General features: G+C 43.2%; 1 protein-coding gene across 1 annotated transcript; it reads right to left on the minus strand.

Moving 5' to 3' along the window:
- Positions 1-1,769: 1,769 nt before the first annotated feature.
- On the minus strand, positions 1,770-24,712 carry IRS4 (insulin receptor substrate 4). Its single transcript, XM_048318823.1, is given in 5 exon segments — positions 1,770-4,169; positions 20,695-24,301; positions 24,303-24,422; positions 24,424-24,573; positions 24,575-24,712. Coding segments are annotated over 5 exon segments (4,005 nt in total). The 5' UTR covers positions 24,698-24,712; the 3' UTR covers positions 1,770-4,164.
- Between the last annotated feature and the right edge of the window lie 68 nt (positions 24,713-24,780).

Below are 24,780 nucleotides of genomic sequence, written 5' to 3' on the forward strand. Positions count from 1 at the left end.
AAGGGCTCTCTGCCCCTGGGTATAGCATGGGATGAGGGCTGACTGCTCTGCTAACAGCAGCTTCGGTGCCTGCTGAGCTGTTGCCTCACACTCAGTCAGGCTGTAACCATAATACTGCTTTAAGAAGTTGTAAATTAACTCAGAAGGAAAGCAAAGAAACAGACTTGCTGTGTTTCTTTACCAAAAGGGCATGGGGGGGAGAAGTTTCTACCTTCCAGACATGCACAGCAAGCTCAGAGCTCCTACTCTACCCAAGACGTGCTACTCCACAGCTCTGCATGGACAAAGGAGGGGAGAAACTTCTTTATCTGTTTGAGGGAACACTAGTACTATACCCAGAAGAGGATACAGGGATAAAAAAAATGCAATACAGATTGCATTGATACCTGGTACCTCTAACAAGGTCTTTCCCTCCCTCCCCAGTATTTGGTTATTTCCAGTACCACAGAGCTCAGGGAGATGCACAGGCCATGAGAATTAGTCAGTGCATTTCCAAAGACTTTTAAGATGTATTCTAGTGACTGTCTTCAGATTCAGTCAGGAAGTCTAACTTGCCTTCTGGCTTTAACTGCAGGGTTTCACCATCCTTCAGATACAAGAGAGCTCTGTCACCCCAAGGGCCTTGAAAAATCCGTGTAAAATTGTGCCCCCCCGCATAAAAAACCCACAACCCTCCAGCAGTTGGCCCATTTCAGATCCAGTCAGTCAAAGGTATTTTGAAGCACTTACCATGACACTGTCACAACAGTCTGGACAGAGTTTGGATAATTGTCACTGTTTGTACTGCTGGTAGGGCTCTTTCTGCTGTGGCTGATCAGTCCTGTTCTCTTTTCCCTCCCAACACAGGCTACACACTATGCAAAGGGGCCCTCAGAAAGGGGCTGGTTTATTTGAGGAAAACCCTATTCTTACAGCAAATTTGACCTTTCCAGGGAGTAACTTCAATGTACTGTTCTGAGTAACAGGGTAAGAATTAATTCAGGTAATTTTAAAGAAAGGTCTCATCCAACATACTTCACAGTAATCACCCACATTTATGGAGATCGTGTATGTTCCCATCTGTGGGTAAAAGCCTCTTTCTATAGAAAATTATTGCTATATCCTTCATGTCAGTAAAGAATCTGAAAAGATACTACCTTTTGTTGGTAGTTTCTGACTTCAGTTGTTTTTGCAGGTGGATGCATTACTTGAAATGATGAGATTATCTATTAGTGTTTGGGTTTCACATACTGAGACCTATTTAACATCTCTTTTACAGTGACACTTTAAAACCAAAGTGTCACTGCAAAAGACAAAACAGCAAAACACACTTGTTCCCTCCTACCCTGAAGTCAGGCCCCTATTTGATAATACACTGCTAAAAATTTCTTCCAGGACTAGTACTTTTTGATCATGAGACTTCCTTATCCAGTCATGGACAAAGTTATGAAAAAAAAATTGCCAGAGTCTTCTACATTTAAAGCAGAAAATGTATTGGGCACTGATCCTTTTTTTCATTCCAAAGCTTAGTTGTTTACCGGCACTATGAATCCATGGCAAAGAAAACTTCGGGGCTTTTTTCTGTATGTTACCTTCTAAACTAAGTGGAAAGGAAAACAAAACTGGAGAGATGGGGAATCACTGCCCTGAAACACTGCTAAAATTTCTCCAAATCTTCAGGGACACAGGGTGACAAAACCACTTTCAGGAGAAGCAGCTGCAGCAGGAGGAAATGCACTCTGACAGAAAAGCTCAAAAGTTTGTTTAAAAATAAAACCCAGACGCGGAGCTACATGAACACGTATTTACTGCAAGTAGCTCTATGGAAAGCCAAGTCAGATAAATATAAACACTATACAGAGCTTCAAGCCAGTCTCCCAAAACCGCAAACGCGATGTGTTTTACAAAGAAAACAACAGAACAATATTTACAATGGAAGACAAAGCCAGATCAATCAGCTCAACTTTAAAACAGATCTGTGAAGCAGAAATAGCAAATATAATGAACAGTTTCAACCATATATGTTTTAGTTTTTACAGACAATAACTGTCCAATATCAAATTAAATTTACAGGACAAACATTGTTCTATCATTGGTATTTTTGTACTATACAGCAGCATAAACGGGTAGCTGGAAGGTAGTATATATAGTGATATGTTTTACATCATCTGAAAATGTTCTTCCAGCACAATACTGAATAAATTAGTTGCTGTAAACTAAGAGATTCAAAAAGATTGCATATTTATTATGCCGTACCTATTAGTACTTGTACCACTATACTTGAGGTTACCCATTTACTTATTTATTCAGCATATATTAAATCAGTGCTGTATATTGTACAATGGCAGCCTCAGGGATCTAATATGAAATAAGTATGTAACAAATTTCTTCAAAACAACCTTTTCCTTTCACATTAAATGTTTAGAACTATCTTCATCCAAATTTTGATTTCTTAGAAAAGATGTAAAGCTTTATAAAAAGCTGTCTACATATTGCATTATTCATTTATGAGACCAACCAACAGCTATATGGCAAGACAGTATCATGGTCTGTAAGAGTGGTCATGTTTTTAATTCCTGTGTGTTTAGCAGCAAGTAATTGTACCAACTGAAACTTCTCTTCCAGAATCAAAAACAGGTCTGTGCTTTTAAACCCTGTAGCAATAGTTTTTCCTGTCACTAAACACTGCATAAACTGATTGGTACCGTGTTTCCTAAAAAAACCCCAAAACAATCACCTCATATTTTAGTGACATGTACATTTCAATACTACTGAGAAGTAGATCCAGGTACACATCACTGAACAATCCAAGCTGACAGTGTCTGATTTGTTACACAAACTGTACCAGCAATCTAAAGGTTGTCTGTTGGAGGTGAGGCAGCCTGGCACATCCGTTGTACAATACACATGTGGAGGATTCCCAGCTGTGTGGTGCAGTACAGCATGAGGATTTGTGTACCACTTTGAAACCTTTTAGCAATTGTCAGTGCCTTTTATAATCCATTGCATGTACCAATGACTAGTGTCATGCTCTTTTAAGTTCATAGCAGTGTTAAAAAGCTAAACTTATTTCAACCAAAAAAAAATTCAGTACAAGAGTGAAGCATTTAAATTGTAGAAAAATCAGGGCTTATCTTAAAAATGTCAAATAGTCATTGTTCACATTTCTGTCAGTGGGATAAAGACAATTGATAAGCCAACATTTTACTTTTTTCCCCCCATTATGCCAGAAAGAACGAACAAAAATAGTCCCAAATTTAAAGCGGGACTTTGGTTGAAAGTAAGATCAATTAGGGTGGTTTCCCTTTAAAAAGCTACAGCTGACAAGTCTAATGCAGAAGTCACAAACATTGGATACGACTCCGCAGTTCTCCATTCGAATCCATGAACAAAAACCTCATTTCACACAATTCATATTTATAAACAAGAACAAAAACAATCTACAAGACAACCAGCCCATTAATCCTACTTTGTACATACCAAAATTCTGAGCAAAAAAAATTTCTGTTTAAGCTCTGACAGACACTTGATTTAAAAGCCTCTAGCCTATGCTCAAGAAATACCTCTTGTACCATAAAAGCAAAACTTAAAAAAAAAAAAAAAAAAGGAAAAAAAGGCAGAAGAGGTCTCTTTTTCTCAGACCCATCCAGTCCCACAGGTTCACCCCTCAAGCTAATGTGCACCTCTCCCTCCCTCCTTCTGCCCAGTCACCTGGAAAAATCCTGAACTGCCAAAGTATTTCTAAACAATACATGTTTTAAGCTAACCACTTGTTAATGTACCAGAGAAGTAAATCCCATGTTAAACAGACAATCAGAAACCAGCTTTAACTTCTCAGAATATAATTTTTTTTTTTTTAAATTAACGAGAGAGGCAGCAAGAAGAAAGGGACATACAGGGATCTCCTATTAGCATTCACACTGCCTCCCAAACAGATATGACATGAAAGACCAAATTCCATCACCAAAGCACAGCTATGAAAAAATCTCAATTCAAATTAATTCAACTGTAGAGAGCTGATGTCTATGAAAAAAAAAAATTAAAAGGATGTGTGTCTATGTCCGTGCTGGTGGAAATGAAAGTAGCCGGCTGGAGCTGAGCTTTGCTTCCAAAAGCACCACACAGTTTCTGGAGTTACCAGCAGAAAAGTCTTCTCTTCCAACAATGGTTTCCATGGCAATGCAGTCAGTCTAGAAAGGAGGGGGGGGAAAAAAAAGTCAGTGACATTTCAAGTGCAAGTTATATCGGAAAAAATTCTTTTCTAGGGAGGAGAATACACGGAGCTTATCCACTGCAGGAAAGAGAGCTGCTGAATGCAGAACGTGGGTCCTGGCAGAGGGAGGGGGCACTCCCAGATGCCAACCCTTCAGAGATCATGAGGGAAGGAAGAACGATGGAGTCTGAAGCAAGCACTGAAGAGACGCTGCAGCCAGAGTGACACGTGGACACGGGACAGGAACTGGGGCAGCAGCCAGCCCATCCTGCCAGCCCATGCTGGGGACAGACCAAGGCTCACAGCTGCCCGCTCCACTGTCCCCCACTCCCCTGCCGAGGCTGCGCAGCGCAGGGGACCCGAGCAGCGCCGCTCACCCGGGTGTGAGGGAGGCTACGGCCAACACTCCCACTCACAGCAGGGCAGAGCTGCAACACCAACACTCCCCGCACCTCCAGCTCCAAACAAGGAGCAGCAAGTCATGACAGCTGCGTGCCCTGTCCTCAGCTTTTCAGGAAAAAGCTTTATTTAGTTGTAATTAGAAACACCTCGTAGTACACTCGTCCCCTTTTGAAGGAAGTGTCACTGAAAGGCAACACCCAAGTACAAAAGCACATAGCTACAGCCAGCTCCCTTCTTCAGGGGCTTCAAACTGACACGAAAAGGCAGAAGTCAAAGTGCTTGGTAAAATGAGGGGCGAAAAATATAATCTTGTATTGCAGAAGATACAGATGGGTGACAATGCAGAAATGAAAAAACGAGGGAGTCTGCCCTCAAAGCACAACAGCAGCTCTGCAATTAACCACTCACATGCCGAGGTGAGAGCAACTCAGGAGCTTCCTGATGTGGAAAAAAAATTGATGAAGGGCATGCAAATGCTTTCTGCAGTTGTGTGAACACAATTGAGGACCATATAAAAAGTCACTTTTCAGCTCTCTGCAAAATCCCTTCCGCTCCCAGCTGAGCCAACGTGAACACTGCTTTTCAGTCTGGAGGGCTTCTGCCAACCGAACCAGTGAATCGCACTGTCTCCCAGTTGAGATAGACCTTCTTCTACCAGTTTTGTCCTCTCAGTCAAGACTGTCCTCTGCCAGTCAGGTGGCTTTGCTCACCTTCTGTCCAAGATTTGAGGTACATACCTGCAGGATGTTTCCTTGTAGTACAGTGAAGAAGGAAACAGCCAGTTGCTCTCATTGAGAAACAACAAGTGCAAGAGATTTAGTCTTCAGAAAACAACAAATACAGAAATGGCAGCTACTTTTTCCCTCAAAGCCACACAGTGGCTCTCCCCCTGCTTTGGGAGCTGCCTGAGCTGCAGTATGGGAACACTTCATTACACAGCACAGCAATGGCAGACAGGCCCCTGGAACAGAGGAAGAGGTTTCAGAGCTTAATCCTGCCCATGCTCTTATGGTGGGTCACAAGGAAATCGGTTACACCTCACTGCTAAAGAACTCAGATCTTCCTTGCCTCTACCCCAGGGACATGATAAAGAAAAGATGGCCACATAAAGAACAAGCATTATCTGTAATAATGCAAACCTGTGTATTTACTTACAAACCAATCATGAGGTATGCACACACAAACTCCACCCTGAGCTAAAGAACTTCTGATTTCTGTCCAGCTAGAAGTAGTGTCCCTTCAAAAGAAATAAGAAAAAAAAAAAAAAACAGAAAAAAGACTAAAGCTCAGCTGAGCAGCCCTGCCCCATCCTAGCACTCAGCAAAGGCTGCCCATGGCTCCAGAGACAGAGAAGCAAAGGCAATGGCAGGGCTGGCAGCAGTGTGGAAGCATAGAGGGGGTCCCATCCACTTCAGGAGAAACTCCCTTTTAACCCTACACAGCCCTCACCAAGGTCCAGGCTGCTGTGTTTCATTTTCCAAATATTTCAGTGATTTCAAAAATACAGTAACTTACTTTTCCTCAATTAAAGAAAGAAATGGCCAAAATACACCCACAACTTGAGAATCTCTATTTGTGTTATTTCACAGACATCGTAAGATCACTACAAAAAGCTATTGCTTTGTAGACACAGACCATGATGTGGTCAGCAACGGCTTTGTTTTCACAAAAGCCAACTGAAGCTTTTATTTCTGAAATTATTTTCCTCTTTAGAAAAATATTGTTTTGTTTTAAGACCAAAGGATGAAAATATGCACCACTGCTTGCAATGAATCACACCTCAACAATGCATGCAAGTCAAACATTAAAACAGTTAAAGCTTCTATATTAAACTTATACTCAATAAAAATTAACTTTACCAGCACCCCGCCACCCTTTCCTTGCTGTGGACCTGTAAGCTCACATGAAAGGAACTTCAAAAACTGTCTCTGCTTTTGTCAGGACATTTTTCCTCCACGCCTTACACACAAGGCACACCTGAAAGCTGTTTGACAAGTTATTCTAATCTCTCCAAGCACATCCCCAAAACATTTTGAAGAGCAAAGGCCCAGGTGCTTGAATCAGACAATCCCATATGGCAGAACTCAGTATTTATACCTAAAATGTTTGGAAATTTTCATAAACTAACGCAAGTTACATTTAAGGTATTTGGAGGGGAAGGGGAAGGGCTTAAGAGCAAAAAAACCCCAAGCCTCTTTAAGTCCTAAATTTAATTCTCTGAAGCAGCCTGGTGTACTCAGGCAGCAGCATGGCAACCAATTCTAAAGCAAGAGCACCAGGTAACTGAGCAGAACCCAGAACAGCACAGATATATTTATAAGAAACCAGAAGAAAGCCTGGGACCCCCCTGCATCCCCCCTTCCCAAAACGCTGCCCTTTTTGAACAAGAGCTCATTAATTTGCTGCCCCCATGATTATAAATTACACTTCAACATGTTTCTTTTTCATTTTTCAGGTAAAACAAAATTGTGTGTACTGTAAATAAACATAAGGGAGTTTCACATAAACATTACCTACAAGTTGATGTCAGTCTCATAAAGCCTTGAGTCTTTCATACATGGAGCTATTGGTTGTCACCACTTCTCTAATCCCCTTATTAAAGCTGCAAACTGCAATACTGAAGTTGGAGTAGTACAGCTGGCTGGTGCCCTGAGTCATCAGCTTTTTTTTTTGTATAAAAATATCAAGTATTTTATATATATATGTGGACACATATCTCAGTCTCAGAAAGAAAAGGCAAAGATCACTCTCAGATAGAAAAGGCAAAGAGCAACTTGTGAAATGTGACCACATAAAAGAAAAAAATTTCATCTGAAATCTAAGAGGAGACCGAAGTCTTGCCAGATCCCTCCTGCAAAGTGCTGCAGTCACCAGCATTCCCGAGGGCTGTCCCTGGGAGCCCATTCATGCTGCAGGGCGACCGCAGCCAAAGGCCCGCAGGTCACCCAGCACCAACCTCCAGGCATCACAGAAATCCCAGGTCATGACCAGTGGGGTCTGCACCCACGGGCAAGTGGGGTCTGTAGCCCAGCCCGAGGCAGCTGTGCAGTCACAGTCACAAGCCCTGACACAATTCCTGAATCACGGAGCTGCCAGAGCTTCCCCCCACACCCCTGGAGCTGCACTGGATCACACCAACCCCTCACTGAGTCTCACGGGTCAGTGCTGCCACTGCCCACAGGCAGCCAGCAGCACCTCGGGGTCACCTGGGCACCAGGGAGGTTTATCAAGAGGCTCCTACACAAGAGAAGTTGTTCATCAAAAGAGGTGTAAAATGAGTTTAATGTAAGTGAGAACAAGGCCAGTGCGTGTTGTGCTGCTGATACCTGGATTCCCACCTCTGCAGCCCCTACCAGAAGGATCCTTTTGAAGGGATGTGGCCTTATTTTGAGAGGTTGCAAGAGCACCTGCACATTAAGCTCCTTAGTGGCTCTTCTCTCCCTCACCTGATCTGCTTCCATTTTTTCATTAACCAATTGGTGAAGGAAACCTAATGAGGCCATGCAATCCTTGAAGAAAAAAGCAGTGCTTCTGTGAAGCTGAATAATCTTATTTCAGTCTCACAATGTAAGATTCCTCACACATCGATTTTTATGTTAATAGTACAGATATGAGAATTGCTGATCAACAATAAAAACCGGATTAGCACTTCATACCAGATCCCATATGAATGGATTTAACTCAGCACTGACTGAACAGTAAAGGAAGCTGTCAGAAAAAAAGGATGAAGAAACTCTTCTATAAGGTAAACAAATTATGAGATGTGAACTAGCAGAGTCAAGAGGTACAATGCTCACAACAATGCTCACAGAGTAACCCAGCATTCCCCTGAAGTTCTCAAACATAAATGCTACCAAATAAAACTTAGTGGCCAGGCCAGACAGAACTTTCACTTGCAGTGTAAACACACAGCTGTTCCTGGACTGTCACAAGCTCTTCCAAGAAAATCTACTCAGTCTACCAAAAAAAAAAAAAAAAAAAAAAAAAAAAAAAAAAAAAAAAAAAAAAAATTCTGGTAACTGATCATAACAAACAAGCAGCAGAAAAACGTCTGCAAAAAACTTTTCCACGCAGCCCAGAAATATACTACTCCAAGTAGTTTTCATTGCATTGCACCATACACTGGGCTTTTCTATCCAAATTTCAGCTCTATTAACAGATTTTGCACAAAAGCCTCAGCCTTTATTCAAAATTGAGTTCTACTGCTTCAGGCTAGTGACAACAATACAAATTCATCTTCCTATCAATGTTTAATATGTAAAATGAGTCTACAAAGCATCCAAACATTTTCAAAGTTCATCTTACAAAATATATAAGCAAAGTTTGGAAAATTGAAGCAACACTCTCTTCATTACACAATTCCATTTCAATTCATCAGTTTAAGATGGGATCAGATTATAAAACTACATGCAGTTGTCTGAATTTTGCTGAGGAACAATCAGAGTAAAAAGGTCACAAGGCAGAAGAGAAACTAAGGGACAAATATTTAAAACAGGATGGCAGCATGCCATTGCTCAAAAATGTTTTATTTAAAATTAAGGAACACACTGAGAAAGCACCCTTCAAGTTTTCTATGCAAAAATCACATAGTTTTATAAAAATTAGGGGCAGAGATGTAAATGAGTTGTAATTCATTAGATGCAAACCCAGTGCGTTCCACTTGAAAATGTATCAGATGAGAATATACCTAATTTACACTTTATTTCCTGCATCTGAATTATCAAGGCCATACAAGTCAGGACACTTTGAAACATACTGAGAGGCTTTAAGAATACAGCAGACATACCCTAATACTCTCAAAGAAATCCATCCTATATAATACCTGTTTTCACAGGAAAGGCCTTTACTGACATAATTCTGCAACTGATTCCTAAAAAGCTAAAAGCTTTGCTTACAGAAGATATTAATTTAAGATAATTAAATTATTAAAATCTCCATGTCAAAGACTAAGACAGCTTAATGCTTTCTGGAGAACACTGCCGAAGTTCTCCATTTCCTGAACTTCAGGTTAGGGGGAAATCAGAATTAATCTGATTTACGCAGATCATAAGCAGCAGAGCAGCCTTAGACTTTTTTGTGCACATGGCCACACAATATTCCTGTTGTTCAGGAAAGCACTAAACCCAGCACAACCTCAGGACACAATATGGCATCTAAAGGCATTTTGTTCAGCAGCCGGGCCAGGGCAGGAGCAGGCAGCGAGTTCCACGTGGAGCCCTCCCCACGGCAGACAGGCCAGGGAGGGGTCATTTGCCCAAATACATTCTTCACAAATTAGTGAGAAATCTTTTTTTTGCCCCAAATCTTACCAAATACACAGTTACTATCCCATGTCATTGCCCTATTTCTTGGAGTTCTTATTTTAATGGCATCGCTTTAGACCTTGCTAGAGGCAAGCAGTGTTACTTGAGAAAAGCCAAATTTCTTCTTAATTTGCACCTGGCAGACACCTAGTCTAGAAATACAAATCAAAACCTGACACACTTGCTGCATCCCTCACATGTGCAGTTACAGTGCCTGGGTGACCCAAACAAGGCCCTCATACAGAGACATCCTGATTTGGCAAGGTGTTCAACTACCTGCTGACCACCAAGCACATACTCCATGTACTTTCTTCAGCCATCAACAGACTAATGATCCTCAAAATCAGCTAATTAATGTATGTTGTACCTATAATTTTACTGACTTTCCACAAGCAGAATTTGGTTAAAAAAACACCCTGTTGCACGACCCACTTTTCACTGGATAAACTACTTAAGCACAGCAACTGGTAACAATATTCCAGTGAATTAGACTTCTAAAATTTAGAAGGCAAAGTTACTCTTACAAATAAACTTTATGCACAATTGTTCATTCAAAACATGGTTTTGCTATTACTAGTGCTCAGCAATTTCATGAGCCAAAATCCTCTCCCATGCTTTAAGATAACTTCTATTCACTTTGCAAAAATGCCTTATCTTTTGCAACAATGGCTTTTTTTCCCTGTTTGAATAAACAGCAAGGTTGTTTCTAGGAAGGCCTTATGCGCACTCCTTAATGTCATCTCTTTTACTGATACTATTCCTAGAATTAGTAAACTTGCATGCAGTTTTGGCAGAGGTCTAATACGAAGTCAAACTGCATTGGACAGCTTGACAAGAAGTTGCTGGGGCTTTTTTTGAGTTTGTTTGGAGGTTTAAAACTAAATTTCTATTACAATATAACACAACAATACTAAAAATTAACTCTTCTCCACCTCAAAACATACAGTTCAAAGTTTCAGATTTTCATGTTGCATAAGAATTAAAAAAAAGTTCCGCTTTTGAGAAAGCATTCTCACAGCAAGTGTGTGAGTTACTGCACCTGACCTCCTGAACCACAGAAAATATGGGTAAATTTTAGCAAAAAAATTCCAAAATTGTTTGTGTGGGTTCTGGGAATACCACCTGCTGCAGTTCACTCTGCTCCCCTGACGAAGATCAGGAGGGAGCCCTCAGTGCCAGTCGGGAGGAATATTTCCTGTCTGTGCTCTTGCTGCAAAGTGGGCATTATGAACTGTTTGGAAACAAATAGGAAAGAAAACAGCCACAGCAAAACACCTCTGCATACACAACCCTGCTTCCTGTATCCAGAAAGGACTTGGAATACTTGGAAAGTTTGAGTAGTGCAGAAAAACTCCTGCAAGGTGTGACACAGCTTTCCAGAGAGGAACAGACTGGTAACAAGAATCCTTCAGCTTGCAGAGAAGTATTGGGACATAACAGGAAATTTTAAGAGTCCAGATTATACCACAGGTCCACACTATGTGTGGTACAACACACTGAACAAGTGTATGGCAGAGGAGGGCACAGCATCTACACAATCCTAAGTGGCCTGGAGAAAAAAGATAAGATTGGTTATCTCTTCCACTACACAAACCAGGGGCTGCCAAACAAAGCTGGTACAGAGCAGGGTCCGAAACAGACAGAGGTCTGCATGCAGCACATCCTGACGGATTGCAGGCTGCTGTGGATACAAGTTTATACAGGATCAAAGAGAGGATGGAAAAGTACTTGGATTAAATATCCATAAAGGATTATAAAACAGACAAACTACATTAGGTTCAAGAAATCCCCCAAGCTGAAAAAAAAAAAAAAGAAAATCAGAGGCTAGGTGTATGTTTGTGGGAAGTATTATACACACCTGCCCTGCTCTTCCTCTGCTGGGTGGTGTCTGCTTGCAGCCACAGGTCTGGGGCTTGAGTGAGCCAAACTATTGTTATAAACACAACCAAGAGAAAGGGCAGTATCACCCATGACTAATGAAATAGCTCCCCACCTTTCAAACCACCCTTCCCGAGACTTCCTTTCTACACGAAGTTTCACATGTCATAATTCATCCCTTCCCTCTTCTCAACCACTTTAGACATCAACGCCTGCAAGCATTCAGCACTACTTTTTTCTTTCACCTCTAGTGCCATAAATGACTGTCAAAGGCAGAATGTTACTACACAGCCACATACCCCACATAGTTACACACCTTTTGCTCATGTGTGCCCACACAGAAAAAATAAATACATCTTCACTATCAGCCACTCTGCTATCACACACAGCAGTGGCATGCATCAATTTTTCACATTTCCTAATTATTACATTATTGACTCTCCATTAACATAAGGACACTCCATACCCTGGCTCATACAGGGGAGGAAGAAGAAGGGTTCAGATTGGACTGCATGTGTGAAGCAACAGCTTCTCAAACCACAGGACATGCCCAAGAGCCAAGGATTGCACCTTCAGCTTCTAGGAGCAGTTTGGGAGCTCACAAGGACAGAGTTAAACTGACTCTAAACACAGACAACGTTTAATCAACAGTGTGGAACTCTTGTTTAGTGTCTACCTTGAGGAATATGTCAACATTAATATTTCAGTCACTCATACCCTCAACAGTGAATCAAGCCTCAATACTGCCACCACTTCCAGCCTTACCCACAACCACTGCAGTGTCTGTTCAACCTGATCTACAGACACAGAAATAAAGTAACTTTCTCCTGTGAAAGTGATTGTGCTGCACTCCAGCTTCCACAGACCTCATTCCTGCAGCTGACAGCACTGCAGCAGCAACGAGCAGGTCTCACAAAGACCTCCCCATCTAGAGATGGGCTCCAAATGCTCTGGTGCATTGATTACAAATTCTAAAGGTGACTATCTCCCAAGCCCCACTGTGCCTCCTCTCCAATGCTAGAAGGCTGCCTGAAACTCAAGAGATGCCACCTAAAAACAACCGAGAATGAACCATAGTAACTCCAAGGCAGTTCCACCAGCTTGGCTGCTTCTGGAGCAAAGTCACCAAGAACAGAGGCCCCCGTCCCTGCAACATTAACTGCCATGGGATGCTGCACAGGGTGATCCTGTGCTTTGGTATGCATTCCTGCACACCCGCTCACACCAAATCTACCAGCCACATGTCTGCAGGAAAATTAACTTACAGAAAGGAAAAATAAATAAAACCAGAAAAAAATTATCACATTCCACATCTAAAAGGGAGAAGTAAACACTGGGACATGCTCCTAACTCAGAGAGACATGCTGGCCCACATTCCTCTTACCAAGATTAATATCCTGGCCAGTGTTCTGACATTTACCTCAACCTTTTCAAGTCATTTAAACCATTACAGCTGCTGTATTTATAGCTCACTACCTTCCCTTGCTCCCTGCCATGTGCATACTCTTCCAAGTGCCTCCACCAGCTTCCTCTCCTACAACCACTCTCAGCAGCCTTTTATCTCTTCCAGGCTCTTATCTCGACTCTGCCAATGGCAGCAGCCTTGATCTCTATCTTACTCTCCACCCCAGCGCATTAGGTTTCATCCATCCCTTTAGTTTCATCTTTAAATTGTAAGCTTCTTAGGAGATGGACCAACACATTTACATTTGCGGCACCACACAGGGACCTCCATCCTGTCTACCTGTTCAGGTTCCACAACAAGTAGAGATCATGCCTGGAGAGATCCTGTCTGGAGCTACAAGCTTCATTAACAGACTCTGTCGTAATAACATCTGAATGACCTCAAGATCAAATCTGTTCATTTTTTCATCTCATTTCTAACTGATTTCCTGTTCACCACAATCTGCAAGTTAAAAACATCTTGTTCTAAAAACACTTAAACACCCACCCCCAAAAAAATCACATGGTGAAATATAGACAAAAAAGGCCTCCCAAAGCATCTCACATAAAAAAAAGCAAATGTTGTTAAGGAGCAAATGTATTACTAAAAAAGCAAAGAGCTTACAAATTGTTCTAACAGATTAACTTAAGATTCAAAATAATTCCATACAGGAAACAGAAACCCCAGTGCCTGTCAATAGCTTAAACAGGGGTTTCATACAAATGAGGTACCCCATGGCTCACAAGAAAAGCTCTGCTTGGGCTTGTATGCAATCAGCGTATATTTACCAATGATGCATCGGCTTCACTGTCACTAAGACCTTCCCAAACTCCTGCTAGCCTAAGAGATCTGGGTAAGAAGAAGTACTAGTTCCCAAAAAATAATTAAGGCTCAGGCTATCCAGAAGGAAAAAAAGTTACATGGCAAATTCATCTGGTCAGCAAGAACCATAAAGAATAAAGCAAACTGGGTCAGCGTGAGTACAGGAACAGAATCACACTATTCCCTGTGGAAGGAAAGTATCCCTCATCAGTGCCTCAATAAATTCAGAAATCAATTTTAATAGGGTTTTTTTTCAGCCCTTTTGATATTATTTCCTATGATTTTCAGATGAAAAAAAAAGCATTTTGATATCCTCAGTCATTCCGCAAAAGTCTGTTCTACTAAAAAGGAAACCTTTCTCCAAGTAGGCAGCATATTTATCAGCCTTTTATACCCTAGCAAAAAGGAAGTACTATTCTTATCTATTTTATGTCCTAAATAATAATTCAGTTTGGTATTTATAGAAGTTCATAACATACATATGCTATGCAATGAATACAACCCCTATTTACCTTTAGTAGTAATTTAAAAGTTTTCAATTTTCCTAAGTCACATTAAGTTGTACCATCACCTTGGAATTACAGCCAAATCCTTACTATAGCAATTTCAGTATAAGCCACCTCTTTCAAAAACCCCCTCTTCTTGGAAGAATAAAAAAAGGTTAGACCTCACACTTAACTCACGAATCACTGGCACACAAAACACACGTATACACACACACAGGTGCAGTCTCAACGGTTTGCATCCAACCATAGATCTAAATCAACAGAAAAATAATGTTTGGAAATAAGCAACCTCTGGCCCTGAAGATACAGCTCATGACTTGAAGAGGGCAGAAAATTCTTGCTAGCAGTCTACTAACACTGCTTCTCCTGGGGTAATGCTACTACACATGAAGCAAAATCCCCACAAATCCAAACACTTATATGTTCAAGATCATATAGATAAGATACTCGGTAACACCTCTAAAATGCCTTTGATGAGTTAGGCTTATTTACCTTTGTCTTCCCACTGCCCTCAAGTATGTCAGAAATCCCGTCCTGATCACGGTTCTGCCTCTCAAGTAAATCATAACCCGTCCCTAAGCTGAGTGACCTTCACAGAGTTGCAGGGCTTGATTAAAACTGGAACATACTTCTCTCTCACTTTTTCCCTTATAACTGCCTAAACCTGTAAGACAACAGTGCAACTTGATCACAGGATTGTTGTGAATATGTAGAACCTAAAGTGAAAAAAGTTAAACAGCCAATTTTCAGGGTGGACCATCGGACAGTTCTCCAGTCAAGTCATTACACACCATTTAGGATGTGTCGTAAGATAACAGGCCATTTTTAGGAGAAAACAGCAGTAGTAGTACATCCCCAGGCTCCAGAAAGCTTGGCTCTCTCACACCTGCCTTTCAGTTTTATCACTCCATTTTTCTTTGAGCTGAAGAATGCTACATTTGATCACAACAGTACCTAAAATAAAACTCTAGAGTTTGTTTCCTGCTTCAGCTCAGAAAAACAAACTTGTTAGCGCTATCAACAGAATTCAGCATGGTTTTGGGAGCACCACAGATCCACAAACAGAGCACACACACACCAAGGTACAACACAGTACTATAAGCTCTTTTTAGTACCACCCAAAACCTCAAGGTATAAATCCTCCCCCAAGCAATCAATATGAAGAAAATGTATTAAAGATCCTTTCATAAAAAAAGGACCATATGCAGAGAAAAGCAAACCCAAACTCTACCTACTGCTAACATACCACTGGACATACAAAAACCCCAAAGAAATACCTAGTGACAAACCACCCCAGTAATCACATGCTGGAATACAGCCTCTGGAAAGACCAACCAAGTGCTGCCCACCCTCTGCAACTCCAACCTGCTGCCCCAGCAACAAGGGAACAAGGGGCCCTAAGACATCAAGGGAGGAGGGGAAAATGTGAAGTTGTAGAGGGAAAAGTAAAAGCATAATAATGTATTTAAGATTTCAACAAAAGACTTTAAAATAAAAAACAAAGCAAATCCAAAAACAACCACAAAAAGCACTCTGAACCCATGCTGGATTAATCCCAGACCACCCTGCATCCTGCAGCCAATGCTTTAACCTACTAGATAGCTACACGCAAAAGGTTTTAGACCTCCAAAAAGACAAATGTCACCATCAGCTGCAACTATGGATTTGAAGTCTGGAAAGCTGATTTCCAGAAGTATTTCAACACTGACTCCAAGTAAGCATTCTCTTTCAATGGCCAGGGAATATGCTTGTCTCAGACTTTCTCACCAAAGTATAAGTAAAACCAAACTGATTCTTGGTCAAATATGTCATAATTAACTCACTCCCACGCCACAAGGCAAAAATCTGTTCTGCCTTCAGCAGCTCATATACTACTTGAGAAAAAATTACCCTGGGTATTTTTAAGCATAGCTGTAAGTTACTCAAGGCTGTTAAAGTGGCATCTGTTACAGCAAGATTAAAATGGTTTGAGTTGTTTGGGTTTTTTTAAGAATTATTATCCCAGCACTACTTCAAAGATGTAGGATACACAGCAGCATTTGGATGTGCTGCAGTAGAGTTCTTCAAATTATTTTTAAATGGGCCCCTGCCTTAAGTATTCTGCCAACATAGAAAAGCCTCAGTTTGAAACAAACTTTAAAACCACTACTTTGAAACCCAAAAGGAGCAGTTATTTGCCTCATATCCCATAAACTGCCATTTACTATATTAGTAATAGCTAAAACTTCCAGCTTCTGAATTTCTCAAAGTGTATATTGTTCCTTATATTCTTCAAGATTTTGCATTTGAAATATGCAAGTTACCAGAAAGAATCTGGACAATTTCGAACATAAATTCTGCTTTACAGCTGTAGTTGTTTTCCTTCCTCTCAGCTTCCCAAAGTGTACACAGCACTCTCACCCAGCCTAGCACAGGAGGAGATTAAAAAGGTGAGGAACACCTAAATTATAATCCTGCACTTTAGAGAACACCTTAAATAATGTCTTAGCATAGTGTTAGAGTATCTGGTAAGTATCAGAGTAGCAGATAAGATTAAAGAGTGGGTGTAAAATAGCTGAGTTGCTATTAAGCTGAACATTACATTTACTCCAAACAGTTTTTTTGAGTCCAGGGTATCTTTGCAGGTATAACATTTCTAATTAAGACTGAAGAAACTTGTATTATACAGGACTCATTATGCATTTTATTACCACCCATTCTCATTATCCTGCTCAGTTTCTACAAGGTCCAATAACAAGGTATACATTAGCTAAGCCCTGTTTGAAGTAGCTTTAGTGTTCTGTACTCCTAGCACAAAATGTCATGACTCAGATTCACGTAATCAAAACTGCAAACCGCTTGCTTCAATATTGTGTAACAATTTCATGACGAAATTGTTTTGCTAATGATCTCCTTAAACTGCAAGCACTGAAAATCAGGACCTTATATTCTTTTTATCATTATCAACAAAAAACCTGAGCTCAGCTTTGCCTAAACCCCCAAAAAAGTTTAGTAACAAGTCAGGCCTAGTTACCATTCCAAGTTTGTCCTTTCCCGTTCCTCCATACACATCATGAATGGAGAAGGAGGAAAAAAAAGTTTGACTCACATCAGTGAACCTGAACCAGAAGTAGTTTGGGAATTACCATGAGGGAGCAGTGATGCATTGGAAATCACTCCACCACCCTCAGCAGTTTGGAGAACACAGCTGAGTCACAGAACACAATATTCCATTTAAGCAAACAAAACAAAAAAGGAAACAATCCGAGGCTAGGAAATGTTTTCCTGCCAACAAAACTGTGGTTCAGGGAAAAGAGATAAAAGTTCTCTACCTGACAGAATTTAATACAGACGGGATAGCTCCTTTCTAGGAAGTAAAGGGTAAATACATCTGCTAAGTATTTTCCTTACGAATGGATATAGCCACAGAGCACTTTTTCAGGCAGAGAGACTGAAAAAGTGAGATGTAGTAGGAAAGACAGCACTCTGTTCTGCTAAGTCTCCAAAAGTATTAAAAATATCAATTACCCAAAGGCACACTACACCTCTTCAGGAGACAAGAGGTTTAAGAGTGAAGCTTCATTTTCACTACTTAAAATGGAATGTGAAAATATTTCTCTGGATTACAGAAAACTTTTTAAATATTAAAAAAAAAGAGCTTTATTGCAAGAGAAACCAATAAGCTGTTTAAAGAATACAGACTTCTAAAACTGTGCTTGCTATATAGCTTAGAGACATGATTTTGTATGTGAAAGTAAACAGCTATCTTCATAATCAAGAATTTTAAGTCATTCCTGAGAAACAGATATACACCACCAATTTGAATACAGTACTGTATTCAAGTCTGGGAAGTTGCTTTTAGCCTGGACTATTCCAAAACCTGTTCACCCCTTCATGAGCCCCTGCAAGTGACTGGTGTCCACACCTCACCTACCTTCCTACTATACACCAGAAATACTTTACACTGCCTTTATAAAAAACTGTCAGGCCTTGCATAATTCTGTGTTTCTTTTTAGGACTAGAAAGATGCTTAATTTCCTGGCAAAGCCCATGTTTTTTGCACAGAGTTGTTTTTGCCTCCTTTTAATGCATTTCATTTCCAGAAAACTTCCAATTCCCAACAAAAGCGAGCAGCTGTTATGCCTCTCACTTCTCTGCAGCTTGTAGTAGACAAGAGAAAAACCCCTAGCACAGGACTGTAGACACTTTGCTGTAGCAATAATAAGCATAAGCAAAATGCTTATGATAAATACAATTTCTAAACACAGTATCTCTTGTAAAGTATTTTTCAATGTAATATTTACAGTACAGCTGAAAGGAAAACATCTTTGTTCTTCTTTCTTTTTCATCTTTATTTTGTAAAAATATTTTTTGTTACTTTATAGCACAGAATTTAGTCATATGAGGGGAATAAGATCAAGTTAAAAATTCTGCTGGTTTTGGAGGTGCTGTAAAAAAAAAAAACACGAAAAAACAAACACAAATCAGCCGCAGCAATCACTGTGCTTCGGACTGCAGATTTAGCAGACAAATCTTTGAAGTGCTGAAAGACTAACTTTGGAAGAAAGCACTTCTTGGACTGGCAACTTTCAATGTCTTCTAAATTTGATTCCAACCAACAAAACAAAGCAGAGGAGAAAAAACCACTGAAGCAAACCACACATTTCTGAGCAGCCCCAAGCAGTGCTGCCAGACTCCGAATGGCATGCAAACTTAGTCAGGCTTGGACCTTCCACTAGTAAAGGCTATACAATTTTAAGCTCCTGCAATACCTTCTACCTTTAGAAACTTAGTTCTAAAGCAAAACTAGGAAAAAAAAAAATCATTTCGGTGTTTAGGATTGTAATTAAAAATATTAAAAATATAAAAGTCAGCAGCAACCTGCCCCTTTACTGTTTTATCTGTGGACAGGGTAGACAAGTATCAATGTCCAACCATGATTAAATATTTCCTCTTAGTATCCAACAATTACTGACTACACATACATTTGCAAAGAGAGGAAAACATCATTTCCAATAGAATTGGTTTTCTACCAGGAGGGCGAATTACTATAAGGAGTTCAGTGGGTCACTGGCACCAAAGCAATGATTACTCTTTGAGAGTTCCAGCACAGCACTCACACACTGCTGCTCAGCCGGGGGATATGCACACCACCACTAATTACTGGCTTTGCTCCCACCATGAGAGCTTATCATATGAACAGGAGTGTCCCTCCTCTTTCCCATACTCTTCCTCCCCACCTGCAACACCTTTATTTTTACACATACTTCAAAAACTGTATTACCTGACACCTGGGTCAGACCACTGACAACTTGAAAGGCAGCAGCCTCCCCTCCCAAGTTTCAGACCTGGAAGACACTGCTTAGAGCCTGCTCTTCCTCAAGCACAGGCATTCCTCACCTGCTACACAAAAGGCAGATCCCAGGGAAAGGTTACAGCTCAGCTGAGCCCTAAGTGGTGAATGTGAAGGCCTTGGGCTGCCTCAGCCCCCCTCCCACTGGTCAGCCAGGTCCTCAGGCTTCTCCAGAGCACACAAGGATACTCTGGCGGCCAGAGCTCAAAAGGAGCCACCAAACCTCCAAAGGAAAAAAAACTGAGTTCTGTTTACATAAGATTCAGCTAAATAAATCTGGGCAGATTTGCACATTAAAAAACCCTGTAATAAGAATTTCAACTACATTACTTACAAGAAACATTTAAGCCTCAAATTTTGAGGTCTAAACCAAATTTAGCCATTTTGAGCTTTCAAATTACAAAAATTTCAGTTCAGGAAAAAAAAATGAAGAGTCATCTAGTTCTAAGGGAAGAAGAGGAAAACAGAACTGAAGGCAAGAGCTACCATAACCTCAGGAGAAGAATTCACAACATGAAATACCATTAATGCTTATGCTAGCAAAATTAATAAAAGAAAAAAAAAAAGGCAGATGACAGTTTGATAACCGCTCTGAGTGCCTAGAAGAGGCACATAAATCCTTTAGGCCAAGGACCACATCCCCTCTCGCTGCTGTTCAGTGGTTCAGATGCTGCACTACAACAAAACTGGTTGCACTAGAATAACACAGGAGATTATAAAAAGCATTTACCCCACTCTGAAGACAGCATTAAGCAGACAATCTAATTCCTATGGTTAAGCAAGCATGACAGGGAAGTGCTTTTAAAGTTACAAACCTTTTCTCGCAGCGTTACACTTCAGCCCATCTGATCTGCTGAAATCTATGCTTACGTAAGCTCCACTGTCCAAACCTGAAGTACCATTTTGGAGATGGCAAGCTGGCGCGGTAGTACTCGCCTCACAGCTTAGAGGGTCATTGCGTAAATTCAGAGCAATGTAGTTCAAGCCATTCTGAAATCCAGTTGAGGTGTCCCTGGACATTTTGCTTTCCTGACAATCAGAAATGTTTTCATCCGGTTTCAACCAAACGTTGTCAAATGAGGCAGAGCTGTGTCTTTTGCTACTGTCAGTAAAGAAGGAGGATGAAGTCGTCACAGTCCCAGCAGAAGAGAATGTTTCAGAACTGTGTCTCCTCCTGCCTTGAGGGTCAGCTCGAATCACTTTCGGCCCCATAGGAGGATCAGAGCTAGGGACAGAAAAGCTACTGCTACCAGCATATCGATCAACAATGCAGAGTCTATTAACGATGGAAGAAGGACTATCCATCTTTACACCATTATCAGATTCAGTGGCAAATGGCCTTGGTGGTGTTGCTGCCATGTTGAATGTCATCTCAGTGTAGTCATCAGTCCTGTTACTTGCTGTGCTAACACAAGCAGTACCAAATGAAAGCCTGGCATAGTCAGGGTTTGGTTGATTTCTAGGAATACTGGAACTTGCATAAATTGAAATATCTGTTAGAGAGTTCGACAGTTCCTTCACTGCTTTCGGTGACTGCACATCCAAGTCAACACTCATGTAATCAGAGAGCGGTGACTGTCTGTGGTCACTACTTGAGCCTAGAGATGATGGCGATCCTTCTGCAGATAAGGAATACGGTGTGTTACTCACCTTTTCATTAAAATCAATATTTATGTATTCACCAGGACTCGCTGGCTCAGGTGGAACTGTTCGATCATACATTCTGGGGATGGTATTACTCCCTCTCGTACCTAGGGGCAGTCGTGTGGGCCTGGTAGCCCTGTTCTGCACAAGTCCTTCATCTGAACCTTTCAGTGTCGGCAATTTAGAGATGCCATTAGCCAGAGTCTCACTGCTGACCCCCTTTACATTTTCTGGTCCACCATACAAGAGTTTTCCAGGTGAAGACATTGGAACATATTCACTGTGGTCACCATTTTGTCCTGATAATGCCTTAAAGCTTCGAGGCAAAGAGAAATATGAACTAAAACCTTTGGAAACAGAAGTGGTGTGAATATAATTTGAATCACTGGGGTGCTTTGGAGCTGAATTACCAGGTGACATATCCATATACTCGTTGTTTACGATCTTCTCGTTACTTCCTTTAGAAGCAAATCCAGTTAAAGGACTCCGTACAGGTGAAGAGCTGCCCTTTGGAAACATCATCATATAGCCTCGGGAGTCAACCTGAGATGGTGACCATGAATTGTTAATCTGTTTTGGAACGGACATGCTTTTAGGAGTCATTGGCAAATAATCACTGGTGCTGGATAAAGAAGATGCAACTCCTGGCATCATCGGCATGTACCCATCATCCCTGGCTTTACTCCTACTTTGGTTACACATGGAATCAAGGTTAGTGTCACTGTACTCCAATTCATGGTTATCTTTCAATTTTGGTGTTTCAGAGTAAAGTAATCGTCCGTGATTTCCTGCAGAATCTTCATCCAACAAAGCTGTAGTTTGTGTCGTCTTCTGCTGCACTGCTACAGAAGTTGGTTTTGTTAGAGAGTAAGTTCTTTTCCTGAAACACTTTTCAGCCTCCATATAATCATCTCTTGAGCCATCATCTCCCTGTTGCTTACTCATGGACATGTATTCATTCAGACAGTTCTCCTCTCTGATAGGTGGTGTGTTTCCCAGGGAATCTGGTGTATTACTCCTCACCCGAAAGTACCTGAAATCTCCAGGGCTGGAGCCGTATTCATCAGAAGAGATAAATCCCCCATCACTCGGGGAACCACAAACAGACGAGCTAGAAGGCCGGGTCAGCATGTCCGAAGCAGAGCCATGGCCACTGCTGGAAGAAACACTGATGGGACTTGTGGTGGAGGGAAAATGAGAAACAGGCAGCGAAGCAGACCTGGTGTGGTAAGACGAGCTGAAAGCAGCTCTCACATACCTTCCACTTCCTTCTTGCCGGCCCAAATTCATCCTTGCAGTATTCAGGTGGATCAGACTCCCAGTCACTGACCTAAAAGGTCTCGTCATGGTTCCTTCTCCTTCACTGGATGTTCTGAAGCGATAGGAGCTGTTGCTTTTGGTGGTAGGAGGAGTCCCTCCAGCAACACTCTCAGTTCTAGATCTTCTCTGCAAGCCTGTCTGGCTGGGGGGTAGGTTGCCCAAGTTCCTCCTGGTGGTGATGAAGGAGATGGGATTGGTACCGCTGCCACCACCAGAAGACTGGCTCTTGCTTCGGGGCCTGAACTCTGCAAAGGTCTTTAGAGCTTTCATGGTATCCAGAAAAGTCTCGTGCATATTTTGGGCAACAACCGAATCATCCACTTGCATCCAGAGTTCTCCAGGCCCAATAGAGGCAGATCTGCCCACTTCGATAAAGAAGAAGTTCTCTGAGTGTCCACAGCGGCGAATGTTCATAAGCTGCAAGTGAACAGAGGGCACCTCCGAGTTCAGCTTGACGAGGTGGATGGCCTTGCTTGAGAGGCACAACCTATACACTCCAGTGAGGTTTTTTGTTTGTCCCAAGCCTTTGGGCTTCACGTTGACCTGCCACACCTCCTTGAACACAGTGCCGGGCCTCAGGGCAGCCCCGTAGTGCTCATCATCTTCGTACACCTGCTGATCGGCATGGTCCTCCTGCTCCAGGAAGCCCCTCTTGCTCTGATTCATGAGCTCGCTGATGGCCTGGTACCAGGCCTCCTGCTCGGCTTCGTTCTCGGCCAGCATGGCGAAGTACTCGTCCTTGGTGTACAGGGCGATGATGTGCTTGTGCTTAGCGTCGGCCCGGCGGCTCACGGTGAAGCACTGGTACAGGGGAATGACCCGCTTGGGCGGGGGGCAGCACAGCGCGGCCGCCCCGCCGGCCCCCGCCGCCCGCAGGCTGCTCTTGAACTTCTTCTCACTGTCATAGTACTCCAGACGGGCGGGGGCCAGGTGGCTCTCGGCCCGCAGGACGAAGTAGCGCTTGTGTCCGTGCTTCTGCTTCCGCAGGTACCCACACTTCCTCACGTCCTCGCCGGCGCCGCGGCCCGCCGGGGGGGGCTGCCCGCCGCGGCCCGCCGAGGGAACGGCCCGGCCCGGCGCGGGGGCGGCCTCGGGCGCCGGGCACAGCGAGGCGCTGGGCGAGCGCCGCAGCAGCAGCAGCAGGTGGTGCGGCTGAGGGGACGGGCAGCGCCCGCCCTCGCCCGCCGCCGGCTCCCCCTCGCCCGCCGCCGCGCCGAGCACGCCGGGCTCCTGCTGGGGCGCGGCTCCGCCTCCCGTGTGCCGGGCGCCCGGCTCCTCCTCGCCGTCGCCGCCACCACCGCCGCCGCCCGGGCCATTCATCCCGCTCGCCATCTTAGGGGTCACGCAGGGTCCGGTGCGGCCGGGAACGGGGCACAGGGCGGGCAGCGGAAATCCGCGCTCACCGGGGAAGCGCCCCGCGCATGGGAAGCGGGCGGTGCCTCCGGCGCCCCTCGCCCGGTCCGCGCTCCCGCCGGTCGCTCCGGCCACTCGCACTCACGGGCGGCGGCGGCGGCGGCACCGCGGCGAAAACATCACGTGACTCCGCGGAGGGCGGGGCGCGGCCGGCGGCGGGCGGGGCGCCCGGCGCGCGGGGCGAGGGGGCAGCGACGAGCCCGCCGGGCCGCGCGCCAGAATGGCAGCGGCAGAGCCAATAGGAAACGGCGGTCCTTCGCCAGCGAGCCAATCAGCGGGCGGAACACGGAGGAGGGGGCGGGCTTCGCAGCGCCCTGTCGGGGAGGCGGGGCTACGTTGGATGGGCAGCGCGGCGGACCAATGGGAGGCGGCAGCCGCCCCGGGCTGGCCGCGATCTGGAGGGGTGTTTCCTGTGCTGGGGAAAGAGGCGGGGCCGACCATGATTGGCAGGAGTGTTGAGCGGCCGGTGCGACAGCCAATCCGCGCCTCACACACATAGACGGGGGAGGCAGGGCCGAGGAGCG

The sequence above is a fragment of the Corvus hawaiiensis genome, chromosome 14 (assembly GCF_020740725.1).
Source record: "Corvus hawaiiensis isolate bCorHaw1 chromosome 14, bCorHaw1.pri.cur, whole genome shotgun sequence".
NCBI classification, from domain to species: domain Eukaryota; kingdom Metazoa; phylum Chordata; class Aves; order Passeriformes; family Corvidae; genus Corvus; species Corvus hawaiiensis.